Source organism: Nicotiana tabacum, chromosome 6 (assembly GCF_000715075.1).
Source record: "Nicotiana tabacum cultivar K326 chromosome 6, ASM71507v2, whole genome shotgun sequence".
NCBI classification, from domain to species: domain Eukaryota; kingdom Viridiplantae; phylum Streptophyta; class Magnoliopsida; order Solanales; family Solanaceae; genus Nicotiana; species Nicotiana tabacum.
Window position 1 is genome coordinate 24,551,501 of NC_134085.1, and position 23,256 is coordinate 24,574,756.

General features: G+C 35.1%; 1 protein-coding gene and 1 long non-coding RNA gene across 14 annotated transcripts; one reads left to right on the forward strand and one right to left on the reverse strand.

The window, feature by feature from the left end:
• The first annotated feature begins 8,123 nt into the window (after window positions 1-8,123).
• LOC107817379 (uncharacterized) lies at window positions 8,124-11,560 on the forward strand. Of its 11 annotated transcripts, XR_012710282.1 has the most exons (7): window positions 8,125-8,470; window positions 8,581-8,672; window positions 9,314-9,478; window positions 9,670-9,872; window positions 10,003-10,051; window positions 10,566-10,606; window positions 11,259-11,560. It is a non-coding gene; the product is annotated as an uncharacterized LOC107817379 (long non-coding RNA). The 11 variants fall into 11 exon arrangements; XR_012710279.1 differs by having other exon boundaries at window positions 8,124-8,470; window positions 9,670-10,051; XR_012710276.1 differs by having other exon boundaries at window positions 10,566-11,560.
• A 2,103-nt stretch (window positions 11,561-13,663) lies between these two features.
• On the reverse strand, window positions 13,664-22,887 carry LOC107817380 (uncharacterized). Of its 3 annotated transcripts, XM_016643186.2 has the most exons (7): window positions 22,195-22,865; window positions 21,778-21,807; window positions 19,286-19,378; window positions 15,154-15,280; window positions 14,641-14,923; window positions 14,470-14,524; window positions 13,664-14,092 (listed from the first exon to the last, which is right to left on the reverse strand). In XM_016643186.2, the coding sequence occupies exons 1-7, from the start codon at window positions 22,315-22,317 to the stop codon at window positions 14,018-14,020; spliced, it is 786 nt and encodes a 261-aa protein (XP_016498672.1). In that variant the 5' UTR covers window positions 22,318-22,865; the 3' UTR covers window positions 13,664-14,017. The 3 variants fall into 3 exon arrangements, with proteins under 3 accessions (XP_016498672.1, XP_075110728.1, XP_016498673.1); XM_075254627.1 differs by lacking the exon at window positions 19,286-19,378 and having other exon boundaries at window positions 22,195-22,887; XM_016643187.2 differs by lacking the exon at window positions 21,778-21,807 and having other exon boundaries at window positions 22,195-22,881.
• Between the last annotated feature and the right edge of the window lie 369 nt (window positions 22,888-23,256).

Below are 23,256 nucleotides of genomic sequence, written 5' to 3' on the forward strand. Positions count from 1 at the left end.
TTTTTCCTTTTGAGTCATCACCAAATTTGACACTTCCTCCATCTATTTTTGTAACTTCTTTAAATAGGTTTTTTGTCACCTGTCATGTGACTGGAACATGCTCTATCTAAGTACCATTTTCCTTTGTGACTCCTTCTGTCGTGTTTCTGCAAAATATAATTATCACTTCCTTTTAGGTACCCAAGCTTTCTTGGGTACTTGTTGGTTAGTGTTACTAGACTCGAGATTGTTTTTGGGTTTCCAAATCCACCCCAAGACATTTGATTTACAAAATCGAAAAAAGATTATTTATGTTTACTTTTGTTACAGTAGTGACACGTAGGTCCTGATCCATTCTTGGATCTTCCATTTGTGTTAGTACTAGCGGACTTTGTTCTGATTGGTCCTTCTCCAGTTGACTTGTAAGTCACCTGGTTCCACTTGACAGAGCTATGACTGGTGAATTTGCGTATGCCATTGAGTTGCATTTGCAATTCCTGAAACTCTTCTTGAAGTACTTCTTTTTTAATTTCGCATACTCAAGCTTGAGTTCCATTCTTTCTTTCCTCTGTTGAGTATCTTTAGTTCATTTATCATTTTTTGAGACTCTTTCAAAGTAAGGTCAAGAATATCCTGCAGTTTATTACATTTTTCACAATTATAAGATCTTACCTCACTTGTTTCACCTCGTGCCATGAAGCAGTTCTCATTGTCATCTAAAGTGTCCTCATCTATCCAGCACCCTGAGAGTTTGTTCATGTCGTTTTCCAGTATTGTCATGAAGCATAAATTTTCTATCTCTTCGTGTTTTGAATTGTCTTCATCACTCCAGCTTTCAAATGATTTCTTTTTGGTAAAATCTATGGAAACCTTCCTTTTAAGATTAGGACATTCAGCTTGAACATGCCTAAATCTTCCACACTCATAGCATTTACCATCATTTTTGTCTTGTTCGTTATATTGCCTAGTTCGCCTGGATGGTATCCTGCCTATTCTTGTATTCTTGTATCTCCTCATTAAACCATCCATGTTCCTTGATAACATGGCGATTTCTTCTTGAAGAGCATCAGGGTCGTCATCAATATCATTGTCTGCTCTTTCAGTTGTAGCCTTGAAAGTAATTGTTTTCTTCTTTTCTTCCTCGCTTGTTTTCTTGAGATGAGTTTTCTCAAAAACTATAAGTTCTCCTCAAAGTTCGTCATACGATAATTTGTTCAAATCTTATGATTCAAGTGTAACCACTTTTGTCTGCCAAATGGTGGGTAGACTTCTCAGAATTTTCGTAACTTGATCACTACTTGGGTATGGTTTGCCATAAGCTTTTAGATCGCTAATGATTTTGCTGAATCTAGAAACCATCTCTTCAATAGATTCTCCTTCTTTCATCTGAAAACGTTCGTAGTCATGAACCAACATGTTGATATGGGTTTCTTTCACTTTACTGGTTCCTTCATAAGTAACTTCAAGTTTATCCCACATCTCTTTGGTTGTATCACAATTGGAGATTTTCTCCTATTCTTCACCACTTATAGCATTATAAAGCAGATTCCTTGCTTTAGCATTAACTTGCACAACTGTCATTTGCTCATCTATGTATTCATCTATATCTTCAGGATCAATAGGTGGTTGAACAGCAGCCGGCAGAGGGTAGTTCCCCTTTTTGATAACTCGCCAAATCTTGACATTATAAGGCTTTGCGTATATTTCCATAAGCATTTTCCAGTAAGAGAAATGTTGTCCATTGAAATATGGTGGTCTCACTTGCGATGGTCCTTCTTGGAAGAGTGCTCCGACAATAACTTGATTTGCCATGATCTTTTCTCACACGCTGTTAAACAAAAGAAAAATGTGAGCCTTGCTCTGATACCAATTGAAAGTACAAGAGGGGAGGTGGATTGCTTATTTTTTCAACTTTTATCAATAGTTGACTAGATCAACAATTAGTTGACTTGAGGTAAGGATAAAACAATAATAATAAATGCAGAATTTAAATGCAGGAAGTAAAGACACCGAGATTTTTATACTGGTTCGGATTCAATGTGAATCCTAGTCCAGTCCCCTTGGGTTGCAAATGTGTTCTCTTTCAGTGATCGTTGTTTCGTGAGTACACATTGAATGACGTAGCTTTACACCAATAGCTTAGTCTCTATATCTCTCTTCTCTTTTCTTGATATAATGTCTCACATGTGTTTATATCTTTTTCTTCTCTCACTTAGTTACACAACAGATCTAATGAAACTACAATGCTTGTTTGGAGCAGATCAAAAAGCGAGTTGATGGTTCGATCAAAGTATGTTGTCTCCAAGTCTCACTACAACAAAAAAAAACTTTTAACGACAATTATTTAGTGGCAATAGACTAATTAACGATAGTTTACTACCTGAACTAAAACATTTACCGGCAAATATACATTAGGCAGCAAAAATATAATCTTTATCGGCAATTAAAAGAAATCTGCCAGTAAAAACTAAAAAGGGACAACTGTTATAAATATATTATATTATGGATGTTCATTTAGTACTCCGTTGTAAATAAGCTTCCTGAAGAAGCTTATCCATATGGGACTCCACCGTAAATATGTTTATCTATTTAGTACTATATTGGAAATAAGCTTCCTGAAGAAACTTATCACTTCGGTACCCGGTTATGGATAAACATTACCCCAGTAGAAGTTTATCCATATCGGGTATAATAAGCTTATCTTTTCAGTACCCAGTTATGGATAAACATTACCCCCGGTAGAAGATTATCCATACCGGGTATAATAAGCTTATCCATTCAGTACTCCGTTATGGATAAATATTGCTCTCAATAGAAGATTATCCATATCTGGTACAGTAACAGCTTACACAGCAGCTTGTAGTAGCAGCTTACACAACAGCTTATAGTAGCTTACACTGCAGCTTGTAGTAGCAGCTTACAGAGCAGCTTCCTTTCTTCTATAAATAGAAGAGATTTCAGTTCATTATGTACATCAGTTTGAATTCGAATAATATATCAGTTTCTCTCTATACTTGTCTTTACTTTATAGTCTTTGTTTCATAACACGTTATCAGCACGAAGCTCTACCATCTCGAGCAAATATTTTGAAAGTATCTGAGGTAAGAACTTTCTTTTCCTAAATAATGTCAAATCTTTCTAAACTTGAATTTGTAGCCCTGGATATATCGGGCAAAAGCTACATGTCTTAGGTGCTTGATGCTGAAATTCATCTTGATGCGATGGGTCTGGCAGACACCATCAAAGACAAAAATCAGGCATCAAACCAAGACCGTGCCAAAGCAATGATATTCCTACGCCATCACCTTGATGAGGGCCTCAAAATGGAATATCTTACTGTTAAAGATCCAGTCATACTGTAGAATAATTTGAAATATAGATATGACCACCTGAAGATGGTCGTTCTTCCACAAGCACGATATGATTGGACTCATCTAAGGCTACAAGATTTTAAATTCATCAGTGAGTATAATTCTGCTATGTTCAGAATTATTTCCCAATTGAAGTTATGTGGTGATAATATTGTTGATCATGATATGTTGGAGAAAACTTTCACCACTTTTCATGCCTCGAATATGCTCCTGCAGCAGCAATATCGAGAGATGGGATTTAAAAATTATTCTGAACTTATCTCACATCTTCTTATAGCAGAGCAACATAATGGGCTATTAATGAAAAATCATGAAAGCCGACCTATTGGTTCTTGTCCATTCCCTGAAGTGAATGAGACGAACTTCCACCAAGCTAAACGTGGAAGAGGTCGTGGCCCCAGTCATGGTCATGGCCGTGGTCGGGGAAGAAACCCCAATCATGGTAATAATAATGCACCAAAGAAGCCTCATCACCACCAGCAGTGGAAAAGGAAAGAACAAAAGCATGAAGCGGTACAAGCGCCAAATGTAGAAAATGCATGCTATAGATGTGGAGGAAAAGGGCACTGGTCACGTACTTGTCGTACGCCAAAGCACCTGTTTGAGCTTTATCAAGCCTCCCTGAAGAAGACAGAGAAAAATGCTGAAGCAAATTTTATTTCTGAAGATAATTTAGACTTCATGCATTTGGATGTAGCTGATTACTTTGCACTCCCAGAAGGAGAAACAAGTCATGTAATCGGTGGTGAATCTGTAGAAATGTAAATATTTTAATTTTTGTTATTTGTAATAGATAGTATGGTTATGTAATTGTTGTACATAAAGAAAAATTATGATTTGATAATGATGTTTACTATAATATATCTTATTTATGTCATTTTAAAGAATATGGATAATATTATTAGATCAACTTAAACTCTAGCAGAGTTTGCAAGAAATATACAACCACCAGAAGTAGTTATATTTCATATATCTCATTGTAATTATATTTTGTTAACCACTAGAAGTGGTATATGTCTATGATCACCAGAAGTGATAATTTAGGCTTTCTATAGTTACAATTGAAGATAAGCTACATAAATATTCTCTATATTAAATGCACGCCTCGATTTGCTCATGAAGTAGTAAATATTTTAAAAGAGGTTGAGGCATCACAATTTGATGTGATTAATGCACATTCAGATAATTATGTTTGATTTCCTGAAGGATGAGAACTTTTGATAATATTAATCCATTCCCTGAAGTGAATGTGACAATACTAATAAGTCGGGTAAATATGAACGCGCTCTTGATGTGAATACATTACAATTCACCTCCAGAAGAGTTAATATAATTGAGAGAATATATACTCAATATTTCGTATTTTAAATTTGCTCCTGAAGAAGTAACACAGTTGAAATTGCCTCCTGAAGTGGAAAAATATTATGAAGAAGAGTTTTCGTGTGCTTAAACAATTGTTTTACATTGTTTATTTGATTGTGATTTTCTCTCATGACACCAGCAGTGTCTGAGCAATATTTGATAGTACAAAATATATCAATAACTCCTGAAGAGCTAAATGTTTGCCTAAAGAATACATGACACCAGTAGTGCCAGATAAATATTAGATTGTGGATAATAAATTAAGGCTCTCGAAGAGCTTATATATAAATATGTCATTCATATTATATGATTATGGTCAAAACATATGTTGTAGTAAACCTGAAGTTTACTAATACAAATGACTATCATATTGAGACTACAAATGATTGGAAGATTGATAATCTTCATGTTTCCACAATCATAGGGGTAAAATAATATGTATGTGAGAAGTTACCTGCCTTATTCTTTAATTTGTACTATATCATGTATCACAGTAAACCAGAAGTTTACTAAAGCAAAAGTTTATGCCATAGTAAACCAGAAGTTTACTAAGAGATAGCACATGACATGATAAACTTGAAGTTTTCATTTGCCATTTTTAAATGAGCTATTTGAGAATTCAGATAAGCATATACTAAAGAACTAGAAGATTCTTCAGGAATTCTCATGTGCTGCTTGTTCTCATAATGAATTGATTATACCAGCTAAAGTTGGGACTAAGACCCCTAATTCTGAAATATATAAAAGGTGAATATGGGCTCGTTCACCTATCATGTGAACCACTTATAGGTGCATATATGAGATGGTTACATGTGAAATTATTGTCAACCTGCAGTTTGGCATTTGGAATTGCTTTTCTCGATTAAGAGCATAATTTTCAGATTATGAAATCAAGATAGTTCATCTTGATAATGCTGGTTTATATCCAAGCTGGTTTAGCATTGAATACCTCCTATTAATGTCTAAAACATTGCTTATGAGAACAAAGCTTCATGTGTTGGTCTAAGATTTTCTAAATTGCATATAGCAGCACTTGTATGCATCAGATCAACAATATATGATAAGTCCTCCCTTCACAATTGGTTTAGGATCAGAAACCAAATATTTTTACTATCTTTTGTTGCGTGGTATATGATTAATTTCTCTACCATAATACACAAAGATATGTTTCCCAAAGATGATTGGGGATATATGTTAGTTTTTCTAACATTTGGGGGATGGAATAAGCAGTTGAAAAATATGCTATATGAATCGAATTATCATGATCCTCACTTAGAAGATAATTCAAGTCGAATGTCAGAAGCATTTGCTGATCTAAAATTAAATATCATATTTCAGCTGCAAATGCTCCTATTAAAATTAAAGTCCCTGAAGGATAGAGTTTACTGTACGCATAAGCGTGGTAGACCAATCGGTTCCAAAGGTAACAATCCTTGAAAAATAGTAGGAGCTAATGATCAAAATGATCATAATGAGGAGGAAATATGCTCTAGAAGAGCCCACGACATAACATTTCATGAAACTCCCGAAAAAGTTCAGGTACCTGAAAATAAAGAAAGTGATGAGATCTCCACAAGTTATGTCGCTTCAGAACTGACACAAAATGATCGTCGACGATACATTTAATACAATATAGTGCACAATATTGTAAACGATTGTGAGGATCAGACTAGCAGTCCAGACACTTGAAGATGTCATACCATTTAGATACAAGTCTTAACCTATATGACTTATTTGGCTAAATCTATATGAAGATCCTTGAAGGATTGAAAATGCCCGAAGCATATAATTCAAAGTCTTGAGAAATGTACTCGATCAAATTATAAAGATCTTTGTACGGTTTAAAGCAATCTGGGCGCATGTGGTATAATCGCCTTAGTGAATATTTGCTGAAAGAAGGTTACATAAATGATGCTATTTGTCCATGTATTTTTATAAAGAAAATGGCATCAGAATTTGTTATACTTGCTGTTTATGTTGATGACATAAATCTTGTTGGAACTCCAGAAGAGCTTCAAAAGGCAATTGAATATCTTAAGAAAGAATTTGAGATGAAAGATCTTGGAAAGACAAAACTTTGTCTTGGTCTGCAAATTGAATATTTAGCAGATGAGATCTTTATCCATCAATTTGCCTATACAGAAAGGGTCTTAAAACGCTTTTACATGGACAAAGCGCACCCATTGAATACACCAATGGTTGTTCGATCACTTGAAGTAAATAAGGATTTGTTCCGACCTCCAGAAGAGGACGAGGAACTCCTTGGTCCTGAAATACTCTATCTCGGTGTAGATGATGCACTTATTTATCTTGCTAATGCTAACAAAAGTGGTGCAAATCATATTGGTAATGCAGGTTATTTATCCGATACCCATAAAGTTCGATTTCAAACCGGCAAGCAGGGAATGCATATGATTGAGATCAGTGATTCATTCGAGAAACATGTGGGTTGGAATGTGATAAAAGACCCACAATATTATACGGAGACAATGTTTCATGCATAGCACTATTAAAGGGAGGATTTATAAAAGGAGATAGAACGAAGCACATTTCACCAAAATTATTCTACACACACGATCTTCAGAAAAGTGGTGACATTGATGTGCAACAAATCCGTTCAAGTAATAATCCAGCAGATTTATTCACTAAATCTTTGCCAACTTCAACTTTTGAGAAGATGGTATACAAGATTGGAATGCGAAGACTCAAATATTTGAAACAAGGTTTTCATTAGGGGGAGTAAAATACGCGATGCACTCTTTTTCCCTTACTAAGGTTTTTCCCATGGGGTATTCCTTATAAGGTTTTTAATGAGGCACCTAGAAATGCGTCTTACTAAATATGTGTACTCTTTTTCCTTCACTGGGATTTTTTTCCCTCGTGGTTTTTCCTAGTAAGGTTTTAATGAGGCACATTATCTTTTAATGAACATCCAAGGGGGAGTGTTATAAATATATTATATTATGGATGTTCATTTAGTACTCCGTTGTAAATAAGCTTCCTGAAGAAGCTTATCCATATGGGACTCCACCGTAAATATGTTTATCTATTTAGTACTATATTGGAAATAAGCTTCCTGAAGAAACTTATCACTTCGGTACCCGATTATGGATAAACATTACCCCCAGTAGAAATTTATCCATATCAGGTATAATAAGCTTATCTTTTCAGTACTCAGTTATGGATAAACATTACCCCTAGTAGAAGATTATCCATACCGGGTATAATAAGCTTATCCATTCAGTACTCCGTTATGGATAAATATTGCTCTCAGTAGAAGATTATCCATATCTGGTACAGTAACAACTTACACAGCAGCTTACAACTTACACTGCAGCTTGTAGTAGCAGCTTACAGAGCAGCTTCCTTTCTTCTATAAATAGAAGAGATTTCAGTTCATTATGTACATCAGTTTAAATTCGAATAATATATCAGTTTCTCTCTATACTTGTCTTTACTTTATAGTATTTGTTTCGTAACAACAACATTAATTTTCATCTTCCCTCCAAAAGCTAAGTTCTTATTTTCCATTTCCCTCTCTTCGCTAACTTCATTCGCCTTCATCAAAATTTCAAACTCTTTCCTCAACCACTTGATTTCACTCTACTTTTCCTTCCACCCTACCAAAACAATTATCTCCGTAAAATTCTCCTTGTTGCGATCGAAGAGTAAGGTATATCTGTTAAGGTGAGAAGGGGAAGCAAAATTAAGTACAACAAATTGGGAGGAGAAACCCTAAGGTGACTCACATAGTTAAGGTTACTAATTTCCTTATTCTTTCTCTCTTTGTCGTTGTTACATTTGTGAAAAGCTCAAGAAATATCTATGCAAGTATGTGGTAACTAATTTTGTTCATTATTGTTTTTAGGTATTTGTTAAAATGTCAAAACCAGTTGCATTCATATATCTGCCTTCAAAATTACGTAGCTTGTGATGTAATCATGAGGACTATTTTACCAGGTAATGAGTTATTCAATTTAGACAAGATCTTGAATCTTGATAATATTTTGCCCCTACTAACTAGCTATGATTTGCACTACCCTATTTCAAACTTTATTTTTATTTTTTATTTTTGTGACATGTGTTACAAATAATTCCCTGATAATTGGCAATCTGGCATATGCATATATTTTCAGACTTTGATGCATCAATAAGGTGGTAATATTTCTCTTGAAGTTATTGTAGGTATTAAAATATCTATTCAATATATGCCTAGGTATTATGCACAAGAGTTTAGAGGCATAAGAAAAGTGTTTGGCTTCTCTGTTATTTTTCTGACTTTAGAACACTGCAATAAGGTCATCAACTTTCCGAAGTGAATGTTAAATGCACAAGAGTGTGCATTTTTTCCAATACTGGAGATTGGATAGAAGTTGGGTTTGGGGTTTTTGAGGGAGAGATTTGTAAAAGAAAAAAATAAATTAAGTTGGCTACTACTATTAAATTAATGTTGAATTCATAAAAGATAAAAGAAAAATGTAAATGAAGTTAACTGCCAAGATACAGAGAACTATTATTACCGTTGAATTCAAAAAATGAAAAAAGAGAAACAAAAAATGTGTAACTATGCCGTAGTTGTGTCTTGAATGTTGGATGGCTAGGTACAGAAGGAGTGCAAGCGGGCTGCTCGACCAACGTAGCTGCTCATATTTTGTGAATGCTGGGGGCACAATTAATTTATATAAGAGTTTCGGGATGTATATGCAGACACATATACACAATTTTTGCCGAGGCTATCGGGTGCTGGTGACCCCTCTACTCACAAGGTAGGTCTGCCTCTGTACCCAAGATTAGTGGCCTCTAATATGCATTCTTTTATATATTTTGCTAGTATAACTTTATTATTTCTTATTGAATACTCTGAGTTTCTTCTCAATATGTTCTCATCGTATTGGTTTTTGTTGTATCTAATTTAATACAAAAAATATAACTACGTCGTAACGAATTACACTGGCAGCCGATTAACATTGGTTCCTCTTCTAAAAGAACTTATGGAAAATGAAATCCAAAGTATAAATATTCAGGTAAAGACCAACTCCTCAAGCCACCATTGTCTTGTATTTTATTTTTTTCTACTGTATTAATCAATTTCTTCTCAATTTCCAAATGAACTATTGTGCATTCGTTGTGTATGCTCGAGGAACAAGTGAGAAATTGCTGGTAATTTGCCATCTCCCTGAACAAGTCAACCAATTTTTCTATTATTTGCCTTGCTGTTATTCTTCCAGTTTGTATTGCTTTTTTCCTTTTTTTTCTCACCCATTTGTCTACATATTAACTTTCTTCCTAGGAATCCTGTGCTGTTACACTATCACACTTTCTTGAAAATTGAGTTTCAAGTAAGTATATTTCAGCATCCTATCTGTACTCTTAAATCTTAAAATTGAAATCCTATTATTTTGTGTTGGGACTTTGACATTATCCAACTTGAGACTGTTTAATATGGACATGTTTGATGCTAGTTTTTATTTTACTTTTAATCATCCCTTGCTTCAGAACTCTGATCCAAATTTACTTTCAAATCTTCTTTAAAGAACAAACATTATTGCATTGTGATTTATTTGCTTAGCTAATCCCATTTAACATTTAAATAAGCACATGAGATGATGTTTCTTGATCTCTTGATATTCTTTTTTTGTTACATATACACTGCTACTTCTGTTTTGGGCTGAGATATACCATTAAGTAATCCTATTTGATTCTCAAAGGTCCTTAAGAATTACTCAGACAAGATTTTCCATGGGATCATGTCGAATTGTTTGCTAATTATTTTTGCCATGGAAAATTTTGTACTTATTTTAATCGTTTTCATCACGGGTCAAGCCTTACTCATTGCTTATTGTTTCTTCTCAGGTAAGAGACCTTCCCATTGATATACTTTGACATAATATGCAGTTAATTACTAAACTACTCTTTATCTCGGATCAGTTTCTATATATCTCTGAGTCTGCAGTTTATTTTGTTGTGTTATACTAGAGGTTCTAGGAAAAATTGACAATAATACAGATGCACATACTGTGGTTATAAAGATTATGATTTAACATATGCTGCTTCTATCCATTGACTACTATTCTATTGTAACTGATTTCGACGGCTTCTATCTCAAAACTAAGATGATAGTACTGTCTTACATGAGCCACACAAAACTAAAGTTGTTCATTTTCCTCTTGATTGTTGAAAGTTAGAAAACAATAGGTTCTACATTCAACATATGTATATTGAGATGTAAGAAGTAGATCATCCTTCAAGTGATTCTAACTGAAACCTTGTTACTTGTTTTACTTAAGCAATTGTTGGTGTCTTTTAGAGTATTTGGAAGGGAGCATTATCCTTGTGTTTCTTTATTTTATTGTACTTCTCTTTTACCTATTTCTTTTTATACTTTTTTTCAACCAACTTATTTGGTTTATCTTGTAATATTATTTCCACTGGTTAATAATTGAAATTCTGATTCTCTTGGAGAAAAATTTCCTTGTCATCATAGATTCAGTTATTGGTATTTGCTCAATGATGACATGCAAGTACTGATCCTTGACGATTTTGCAGATGAAAACTAACAAGTGTAGTATGTGAAAGGAGAAGATGTAGAGATGACTGTATTGTGGAAGACAAGCAAAAGAAGTTCAGCATAGGAAGACACTATTGTGATCAAGATTTGCAGAAACCGGGTGTTGGAGAAATGTTAATAGGCTAACTACTGTCTTGGATTATGAATATTTGATGATAGTAGTTATTTGACTCATACTGATACTAGCTTTCGAATTCAAATGATGTATTTTTTTTATGTTGTTGACACTCTTGCAATATCAAGGTGAATTTAAAGAAATATATTGTCTTTTAGGATGAAAGGTAGCCTATTTTATCAAAAAAGTTTTATGTTATTATTTAGTGCGAATATTATCACTAATAAGCATATTAATGATGTTGGAATCACCTTTTAAATGAAAAATAGGTATAATGTTTCCTGACATTTTGATGCCATTATAATGATCCTTAATTTTCTTTTATCGGCAATAAAACAAATAACTACCGACCAAAACAAAAGCCATTAAAACCATATAAAAAGGTTGATTCAGGGGCACTTTTAGTGGCTATTGTAATTGCTGCTAAAAGTCAGATCTTTTTAGCGACAATAACTGAGATCTTTACCAGCAATCTAAATAATGCCGGTAAAGCTTTTAGCGACGCTGGCTACAGCGGCAAATAATTAATTGCTGGTAAAAGTTTTTGCAGCCATTATTATTGCCGCTAAAGTGAATATTTATTGCCGCTAAAGCGAATATTTATTGCCGCTAGAATCCTTTTTTGCAGTAGTGTCTATGGTTGCGTATAAATACTTTGTAGGAGACCGTTGAAACCGAAGAGATTTGCCAACCCAAGAGATTTGATCCTTGGAAGAAATTGATTCTTTTCAAGAATAAGATTAATTCACGTTACTCTTCCTTGATGTGTGGACTTTGACAGTTTTCCATCTTTAAGTCTTGATAGCTGCCGGATTTGCTCTTTAAATCTGGGTCCTTCCAGTAATAGCTTCTGATTGATTATCTTGCCAGATTTTCAGTGCTTCTTTTCCTTTTTAACGCTGATTTTTACTTCAATCAATCCTTTTGAATGCTTCAATCAGTCTCTGATTGATTTCTTCCTTCAGCTTTGATTGCTTCTCTTTTTGTATTTCGATCTTGGTTGATTTCCTTGAGTCCCTACACCAAAAGCAATTATATTATTTTTCATCATTAAAACTAAAACATAACAACCGGAAGATGTGATTTTGAAGTGTTTGCAATTGACAAGGTATTTTATATTGGGTTATGCACTCACAATTCAAGTTTCTATTTTGTAATTTATGTCTTGCCATTATCTTTTAACGTTGAAAATTCAACATGGTCATAAGCCTACTAGTAAATGATTTAGTCATCAAATGAGTTTTTATTATTATTATTATTATTATTATTATTATTATTATTATTATTATTATTATTATTATTATTATTATTATTATTATTATTATTATTATTGTTATTATTATTATTATTATTATTATTATTATTATTATTATTATTATGTAAAGCAGTGAAAGAAAGAGAAGGTTACTAAATTCTACAATGGATCTGATAAGCAAGCAAGACCACCAAAAAAGCCACAATGTCAGTGCTGGTTCAACTGGATCACCCAGGAGTTCAAGTAGAAGACAATTGGAAGATTTTGAAGGCGAATAGAGAGATAACTCAACGGAGTTCAACATTTAATAATTTTTATTAAGCAAATCTTATCTTATCATAATGTTCCTAAGGATTTTTTAATAGAAGTTGGAACAATTTGTAGATCATCAAGGAACAATAATACAAAATACTCCGATATATATGCTTTGATTATCATGTAAAATCTTAAACACAGAGTACTCACGTGATAAAGTGAAGTGTAATCCACTTTTAGAATCCAATTTCATAAAACAAATCAGATGAACAAGGAAACCCAACGACTTATTCTCAATGAGAACGTCTCAATATGTGCAGAACTAGGGTAAGATGCGCATGACTGGCGTTTTTGAAGGTCAAAAGTGTTCAGTTGGATAACACAAGGACCCAAACCAGAATATAGCGATAACTCAAGGACTAAAAGAGCTATTTTCCCTTCCCGAAACATTTAAGCAGTTTTCTTACATTCCTCTAGTTGATCAGGACAATTACGAAACATCATCAACCGGTTGTAACTGTTTTGTTAGGAGCACATGCATTGGAGAGGAAAAAGGAGAAAATGAGAGCTGATATGTACAACAATCCCCGCCTGTGTGAGCTTGTACACATTCAGTCTCAGACCTGGATAGAGGAGTTAGGTTGCTTTAGGATGAGAATCAACGAAAAACTAATCAATTCATGATAAATTCTCATAATACAAGAAATGTGCAACCACAAGCCAACAAAAAAATATTAAAAAAAATACAGTATGATATATCATGGAAACTGATAACTATGAGTTTAGCTTGGTAAACGATGGCAAAACCAAATTCTTCATCCTAAACACAGCTATAAAAGAACAGAAATTATTGCTAAGATTACATAAGTTTACACTGGAAGCATGGCAAAACAACTCTACTACAAACACTTTGTCAATGCTTCCAGATAATCTAATCCGACATAGCTTCCTATGTGTGCAAAGGCCATTTGAAATATAATAAACATCTATCATAAAGTGCTTCATTTATTGGTAGGTTAGTATATCTTACGTCCTCTGGGGAACCAATAACCTCAGTAATTTAGTAATCATCATCTGATGATTTAGGATATGTATCACTATCTGCTCCATTACTAACTTAATGCCAATTTATCACACAAACATTGATATGCTGCACTGCAGGCCTTGAACTTCTCTTCTGCGACGGCCTGTCAATTAACAAAAAACTTGTTATCTACCTATAACAGTATTACAGAGAAAAGATAAAGAAAGGCTTGAATAGTCTGATCTGACTTCCACTCTTGACATGAGAAGAGTGACAAGTACTGAATATTGACTTCTTGAATTTTGGTTCCTTTTCTTTTTTCGCTTTTGCGTGTGTGTATTTATATTTAATACATGAACCAGCAGTAGGAGCTCGACCAATCATTGAGATGAAACAGCACTATGAACATATTGATCATAAATGAAGCATGGAGTAGTCTGCGCTGTATGCACCATAGGGAAAAGCCAAGCGGAGCATGATGGATGAGGGTGGAAAAGGGTAAAACCTCAAAACAAATATGTAATAATGAAATAGATATACCTTAGATGAACCCTGGTGGCGATCAGGATGCCATTTCAGTGCACATACACGATATCTGCAAATGTAAAGCATGTGCAATCAGTGATATAGACGTTACTTTAGCCAATAAGGATATCAAAGCACATCTGAAAGTAAAATCTTTTTCTCGTTGGAAGTTTATTAAATACTCACGCATTCTTAACATCTTCCAGATTCAAAGGGCCAGATGCATTCAATCCAAGTGTCACACGCTGCGAACTCAAATCTGACTCTGAATTTTCAGAGTCTGTTGACTCATCATAGTCTGAATATTGATATCTCTGATTCCACCTATGGTTGTTAGAGTAGCTTGATGAGTTCCTCCATTGTGGTTCTTCATTCATAAACGACCAGTAGTAGTATTTGTTCCCGCCAAATGCTGAACGGAAAAAGGTCTCTATCTCAATATCATTATCCTCAAAGAATTGGAAACCTCCTGAAAAGGAGATGATGAAAATCAGTTATTGCTCAATACTCGAAAGGCACAGACTGATGATAGCTAAATGGCCTGGTTTGACAAACGAAATACACAAAGAAAGAAAAATATGCTTCTTTAAATGACACTTTTAGAGCTAAAAATAGTTGCATTTTACAAGATTGAACTCCAAGAAAGGGGAAATTCTCCAGACTCTATACACTGAATTCCACTACAAAAGGTGCACTTACTCTGTTGATGTGGTCCTTTGTTCCTTGATCTTCCCCCTTTGTTTCCACTGGCCCTGAAATCTCGTCTAAACCATGAACTGTCTCGGCTTGAAGATGGGTCATATTCATCACGGTCAGGCTGCCAGCCCTGAAATGCCGAAAAACAACGTTATAATAGAATAGTTTCTTCAAAGCAAAGAAAGAAATAGGTATATTGGGTAACTACTCTTGACTTTTAGGACTTCAGAGTTAAATGGAGTATGTAAATGCGTTTGAGAACATAGATACGCTGGAAGGTGGCAACATAATTCTTTGTAGAGAACCCTTCGAAAGTGATAGTCTAAAGGCTTTGAAAACTGAATGTGATGTAAGCAGCTACTTGATACGGCCAAAAATTTCCAAGCTTTAAACTTGAAGCCCCTTTTTCTAGGAAGAGAATAATGTTGTCAGCAACACGAGAAGAACGTGTTACTGGAAAAGAGGAACCTCCCTTGTTGAATGTACTAGTGCTCGTTTGGTTGGTTAGTTTAGGGAATTAATCATGGTATAAAACTTCGCATTGTTTTGTACATTGTTTGGTACTAGTTTGCTTTTCCTCGTAAATAATACATGTATATGTATAAGTTATGCAGGAATCTATGTATTATTTTATGCGGGATACGGTGTGGAATAACAATAAGGGGTCGCTTGCTAGGATGAAAATAGTGCATGTATTAACTCTGGCATTATTAATGCCTTGTTTGGTAGTTTTCTCCAACCTATGTATAACTAATATCTGTATTAGTTATACACCAAATTCAGTACTATTTTTATATATAGCAGACCATGGCATTAGCAATACCATAATTTTTAATACATGGATAAGCATGTATAAATACAGAACTGTCCTTTCAAAGCCTAGAATACACCAAACCAAACGGTCGATAAGAAATAATCCCAGCATAATTAATCCCAATATAACTAATCCCAGCATTACTAATACATCCTACTATCCATATACACCCCAGTGTTTTTGAGAGCGCGAAGCGCAAAAAAGCGACAAGGGCTCGCCTCGCTTCAAAAGCGAAGCGCACACTTTATTAAAGTGAAGCGCAATTCTTAAAAAACATAATGTAAAATTATAAATAATCAAAAACTTCAATTTAAATACTTAAAAGTAGGTACTAGGTACCACCAAATCATCCACAAACCATAGGACAAGTAAAATCAAAGGTACTAAATTACTAGAATCAACATCTTATTCTTCTACTCTTCTTCTTCTTCAAGATTGTCAAAATCTTGAATTCCTCTATTATCTTCATATTGCTCGTCATCTTCTTCTTCCCCCTCCTCTTCATGATCACTTTCATCTTCATCAATTAGGGATAGGGATCGACTTGTAGTAGCCAAAAAGAAGCAGAAGAAGCATAAGCAGCAGAAGAAGCAGAAACAGACACAGAAAAAGAAGAAGAAGCAACAGAAGAAGCAGAAGCAGAAGGAAAATAAGCAGAAGAAGAAGCAGAAGCAGAAGCAAAAGAAAAATAAGCAGAAGAAGCAGAAGCAGAAGAAGAAGCAGCAGAAGCAGCACTGCAGCAGAAGCAGAAGAAAAATAAGAAAGGAGAAGGAGAAAGGAGAAGAAGAAAGGAGAAGAAGAAATGAAGAAGAAAGGAGAAAGAAATTACCTGGACTGGAGAAGCAGTGGTCGAGCTCGAGCTTGAGAGAGAAGGGGTCAACCCTAGCCCTTTGTCGATGTCTCTGTTTTGACGGGAGAAGCAGTGGTCTGTTGTGACTATTTAGGGGTCTTTTTTGTATAATTAAAAACAGACCCCAATTTTTTTTTTTAAAAAAGGGCCAGTGCGCTTTTGTAAAAGAAGCGATCGCTTCGTCGATTTTCTCGCTTCGTCGCTTCAGCTAGTGAAGCGCGCGCTTTTCAAGATCGCATCGCTTCGAGCAGCCAGAAGCGATACACTGTCGCTTCGCGCTTTAAGCGACGAAGCGTGATACACCCTACCAAACGACCCCTAAAGGTATTAAGAAGACCTGGATAAAATATTCAACAAGAAATATTCTCTGCATTACAATCGCTGCATTACCTTTTTTATTTTTTGTTTTGATGAAGTACAATCACTGCAAAAAAATTCTCTGAACCAAATGACCCCTAAATTATTCAATGTTAGCAATAACAACGAATTGAAATCATTTTTAAATTTCAATTCCATATCAAGCAAATAGCAGATTGTGCCCTCAAAGATCGTCTCGCACTTTACATGTTCAAATAAAAGACCTCGGCTTTATTCATTAATGATTTACCCATTAGCCAAGGAGCTGCACGACAGTCTTGCCCAACTACCAAACAAGCGTCAATGTCATTATCAAGCATCTAGCTAAGCCAAATAAGTCAAGAGGATGATGAACGTTTTCCATTTTCTGCTTAGACACTCAATGCGTTCTTATATTTTCCTGTTGTTTTCCCACTGGAAGGTCCAGAAAATGACACAACTGATCCCTTTTTCATCTTTCTACTGCCAGTTTCCAGATGAATAATGAATCAACTTTTTGGAAGCATCCACAATTTTAGAGTTCACCATGAAACTGCACATTCACCAAGTCCCCTCCTGAGTATGATTAAGTTGATCTACCAGTGAGAATTCGTGCTGCTGGTTATACTGATTAGCACGGAAAAACTATGTTGGGGCATTCCAAGCTAGATGTCAACAAAAAGCAAATTCATCTGCAATCCAACTTCAGAAAAATGAGGTTGTCAAGGTCATCTAACACTTCCTCAGTTCATTTCTACAGGTGCATTCATAAGAGAGATAAAGAGTGCACATGTAAAACACGTCGAAATGATAAATTCACTCATATGCTAACAGAAGGTACTATAACGGGCCAAAACAGAAAGAACAACCCTTCAAACACGCAGCCATCCTTTTCGAGTATTTTATAATTTCCTAGTCAACTAAATGCATTTCCTATCCCCTCTCCTCCATTCCACTGAAATGATCATTAACTTCTTCAATATTCTAATTGTTGAAAATATAATTAAATAAATAATACTATGCTCTTTCTAACAGCTTAAGCTTTTACATGAGATGGTCACACACCTTCAACATGGTATCAGAGCATACAGAGGTCCTGGGTTCAAGTCTCACTGCCAGGCATTATAAAAATAAATTCCACATGTTTGGCCCATGAAAAAGAATCAGGTCCACATGTGACGTGATGGGGCGTGTTGAAAATATGATTAAGTAAATAACAATGTGCTCTCTCTAACAGCTTAAACTTTTAGATGAGATGATCACACACCTTCAACACTAATGACAAAACTGGAGTGGTGATAACAGAATAGTCTCCGTTTTGTTAACAGTCACTTTTTAATTAGAGATAGTAGTTAATTTAATGAAGTTGCCGATTCATTCAACTAGCTAAATACACATATGCTATTGGAGAGTGTGCTAATCCAAGTAAAAGTACACCCCCATAACCTAATGTATCCGCCAACCAAGCGAATATAACACAAACCGATCTAATCATAATATTTTTAATCTTCGCAAATATGTTCACATTCCTTAGCTTCACTGCATACTCTTTTCTAATACATAAGAATAAGACTTCTTGGGGCATTTGGTCTTACATAACTCTTTGAGCTAGGAGCAAGCTTTGCCACATGATATTCGTAAATTTATGAAGTTATCTTGAAGATCCATATTTTTTGGGATCAACCAGATATTGAATGAGAAACCTTATGGATTTACTAGATTGTTGCCACATTTTATCAAATTTATTACTGACCATTCTGAGAAGGAAACCAAGGTTAAACATGATCAAGCCTATGCTAAGCGCCAAGCTCCCATCAGTCCAACCCAAGCTATAGTCAAACTTTAATAGCTTCCTCTCAGAGAACCATCTTAAACTGCCGAAATCGGTAATTGTGCCCTACCTGGATTGGGCTTTCTTTTTTTCTCCTTCCTATGGATCTTCCATGCCCCACTTAACAACCATCATACACTCACAAAGTGCACAAAATAATGCCTTATAACTATATTAGCATATAGAAAGTTCCAATGACCATTCTATAAATTAGAAAATTTGGAAGAAAGCATTTATACCACTAGAAGCATTTTAAAGGAACATGAATTCAGAATTAAATAATCTATTTTGGCTCATGAATGACCTGAAAAAACTGTTCAGCAAATGCATTGACATTCTCAAACAGTGTCTCCCTTGAGTTCAGCTTCCTATATCTTCTGGAGTAGAAGTTTGACCTCTGCAACAAAAGCTGGCAATCAATATAACAATTCACCTAAAACGTTGGAAAAAGAAGCATATCACTGTAACTAAAATAGATTGCTGGCCGAGTAGGATTTTATATGCTTAATAGAACCACTACTTCTCTTCTTTTCTATGAGGGTGGTAGCCGAGGCACCTCCTGCACACCTCAACTATTCCACTAGGGACCTGTAGCTGCCAATCAACATAACAATTCACCTAAAACGTTGGAAAAAGAAGCATATCACTGTAACTAAAATAGAATGCTGGCCGAGTAGGATCTTATATGCTTAATAGAACCACTACTTGTCTCTTCTTTTCTATGACGGTGGTAGCCGAGGCACCTCTTGCGCACCTCAACTATTCCACTAGGGACCTGTAGCTGCCAATCAACATAACAATTCACCTAAAACGTTGGAAAAAGAAGCATATCACTGTAACTAAAATAGAATGCTGGCCGAGTAGGATTTTATATGCTTAATAGAACCACTACTTGTCTCTTCTTTTCTATGACGGTGGTAGCCGAGGCACCTCTTGCACACCTCAACTATTCCACTAGGGACCTGCAACCTCCGAACAATATGGGTACCAGGTAACTCTGCGGCTCTGCCCACCAAAGCTTAGGCAAATGGAAAGAAACCACCTAGTATCTTTTGCCTCTGCTTAGATTTGAACATAAGACCGCATAGTTCCCCTCCCACTACATTGACCACTAAAGCACACCCTTGGTGTTAGAACCACTACTTGTCTTAAAAGACAGGCTATTGCGCAATGGGATGAAGCTGATCCAAATGGAGCGGAATGGATATTGAAAATTCATGAAACAGACCCAACTAGTTTGAGGTCAAGGAGTAGTTTTATTGTATCAGAACCATTACTTTTTGGTAACACTCACATAAAACAACATATATAAGAAATGTAACCCAATTACTGGAAGATGCGGTCTAATCTCATTAAATCAATTGACTAAGACAAACAAACACCACTCAGCACCAAAAGAATCTTCCTATACGCCTAGAGGACCTGCATCATTCAGACTGAAACTCGGTGAGAGGGCGATCCCAACATAATGAGCCCATGCTATATAGTTTAATCACAAGATGAACACATCTTTCGGCCAGTGAGGAACATGAACACATCTGTCTTCTGACGTCCATTAAATGGTTATCATTATCAATCTATGAGTTTCAATCAACTCAAAGCCTATATTCGCATGAAGACAACAGCGTAAAGGTTTGGTTCATAGCCATGGGGTTATACACTTTTTCTTAAAGCAGAGGTTTTGCCCTGCTGGGAAAGAATGGAACTTCAAAAACTTATTAGACTTACTAAATCCTACCCCAAAATCTAAGTTTCCTCAAGCCAAGAATCCACACAAGCAGAGGGCATAGTATTATTGCCAATCTCTTTGGTCTAGGACAAAAGAAAGCATAATATCATGTAGCTGATTTTTAGGTTTTGCGTACTAGGATGATTGGGAAAGCTACTTGGTAGCAACAAATCATGTGGACAGACTACTGTTTAAATGACCTTTATAAGCATTTAAAAAAAAAAAAATCAACATTGGTATTGTTTGGCGAAAATGCATATGCGTTGATTGGTTACACGTAGTTTATACAGGACAAACTATGTGGACTTTCACATCTTTCACTCCATCCATCAAACTTGACTTTTCCCCCTCAATAAAAAAAAAATTAACTTTTTGTCAAATGTATTTCACACTTGGGTTTAACATTACCAATTACTACTACAGAAGACAGGATAATTCATATTTACTTTAGAACTATGACAAGACAAGACACAAAACAAGTGAATTGTTGTAAACTAATAGATCAACAGTTCAAGGTTAAACAGGAACCCGAGATGACTCCAAAATTCAGCGACACAAAATACTTAAGTAACCAGCCACACCAACCATGGAATGTTAACAAGCTAGGACAGAGTTGAAGCATTCTCAATTTCTTTGTTTTTTAAAATTTTCTTTTATTTACAGTATAATTTTAACTTTTCACCAATTAGTTAAAAAAATGCAATTTTGCTAGTTTATTTTGTTAAACTCTTGGGAATTTTTCTATATATCATGTCAAGAAGAAATAAAATTTAAAACAACAAGGTTAGCCTCTTCCTTAACCTTCTTCATGTCTTAAATGATATGCTAACCTAAGAAGCTAAATTGGCAAAGTACCATATAGTAGCAGGTAATGAACTGGATTTTTAGTTCCCATTACTCAAACCGAAGTCAGATTCCTATTACACAACATAAAATGTAATTCCACTAGACAATCTGAAGGAAAGCACAGATTTTTGTTTCTGAAATTAAACAATCCAATTAGAATGACATGATACAATGTGAAAAAAGAATTCTTTGCACAGTAGTAATATTTAACAGTGGCTCACCCTTGATGAGCCCTTATAAGCACTTCTCCCCTGCACAACATGGAAAAAGGAACGAACTTTATCAAACATTACAATACCTATTTCTATTACCACAAATTAAAAGGCAGAAAGCACTAATTCACAATCCTCAAAACCAGAAAAACAAAAAATTTAAGTTAAATGTTCTAACTTCTAAAACGCGTCAATCTTTTTTGAAAGGACTAACAAGGAAATAACACCAAAGGGAGGGAGTTCAGTTTTTGTCAACAACTACCACCAAAATTGCCTAATTTCCATTTCCAAGACAGCTTTTTGCACACAGAAATATTCATATATTACAAAATAAAAGAAACCCCACAAACTGAAACTGGATAAAATCCAAATAAACAACAAAATTAAACGAAATTATGTGAAAGACGGAGAGAAAAGGAGACTAACAGAATCCCATTGAGTGCGTCTTCTGCGTTCCAAGATTGGGGAAGAATGAAAAAGAGAGGCCTTTAGTTGAAATGGGTTGGCCTGAGAATTGATTAACGCTGCTGTTTTCGTGGCCTTATTCATTGGCGGAAATTCATGTAAACAGGAAACAAGGCTGACTGACTGGTGAATTGAATTTTGATTTGAGTAGTAAACTCAGGGAAAAGACTGGTGCTGGGGGAACATCTGCGGAAAATGTTCTGTTCATTCACTTGACATTTGGGCTTCAAGTATATTTTGGCCCAAAGTAATATAAAGTTGGGCTTTTATGTGGTAAAAATTGCACGAGGCGCTCTATTTGGTCGTCTCCATTTAAACTATACCCTTTTTTTTAAAACTTTTAACTTGTACGCACTTCTTAAATAACTTCAGCTCCCTTTCTCCTCCTTCTCCTCTTCGTTTTCCTTTGTGCTCCTACTCCTCTCAATTCTCAAAGACTAGAATAATTTTTATCAAGCTAAATTCTGATTCCTCCAGGTTCCAAAACTCCGCTTCTTCTTTGGGAGTGAAGTATTTATCTGTTTCTTCTGCTGTATCATCATTCTATTGTGCTTGATTAACATTAATAAAATCTGCTTATGCATTAGCAAGCAGGAGTAATGTATTTCCATCTTGGTTGTGAAAAAGAGAAAGAAAAAAGATCCTTTGAAGGATTTCCTGAGTGTTTCAGCATCTTGAGTTGGAGAGGGAACAACATCTGGTATTAGGAGACTGCCCATTTCGGAAATCACAAATGAACAAAAATGAACAAGTTATAAGAGAGAATTTCACAACCAAGATGGAATTGAGTTTCCAAAGAGCTGAAGTTTCTCAGTTACAACACAAAAATTTTAGTATGTAATATTAGAGCTGAAGTTTTTGTGTTGTAACTGGAAACTTCAGCTCTAGTATGTAATATTAATAGGTGGTAAAAAACTTCAGCTAGAGCTGAAGTTTCCCATTTACAACACAAAAACTTCAGCTCTAGAGCTGAACTTCAGGCCTGACTACTAAAATGCTGAAGTTTTGCGTGATTGCCTTTGC

Excerpts from the sequence above, each read along its gene's own strand:
- LOC107817380 (XM_016643186.2), bottom strand. The coding sequence starts at position 22,317 with ATGAATAAGGCCACGAAAACAGCAGCGTTAATCAATTCTCAGGCCAAC. Across the intron at positions 19,379-21,777 it reads CTTATAAGGGCTCATCAAGG|AGGTCAAACTTCTACTCCAG; the intron begins GTGAGCCACTGT and ends CTTTTGTTGCAG. Across the intron at positions 14,924-15,153 it reads CAAAGGACCACATCAACAGA|GAGGTTTCCAATTCTTTGAG; the intron begins GTAAGTGCACCT and ends TCTCCTTTTCAG.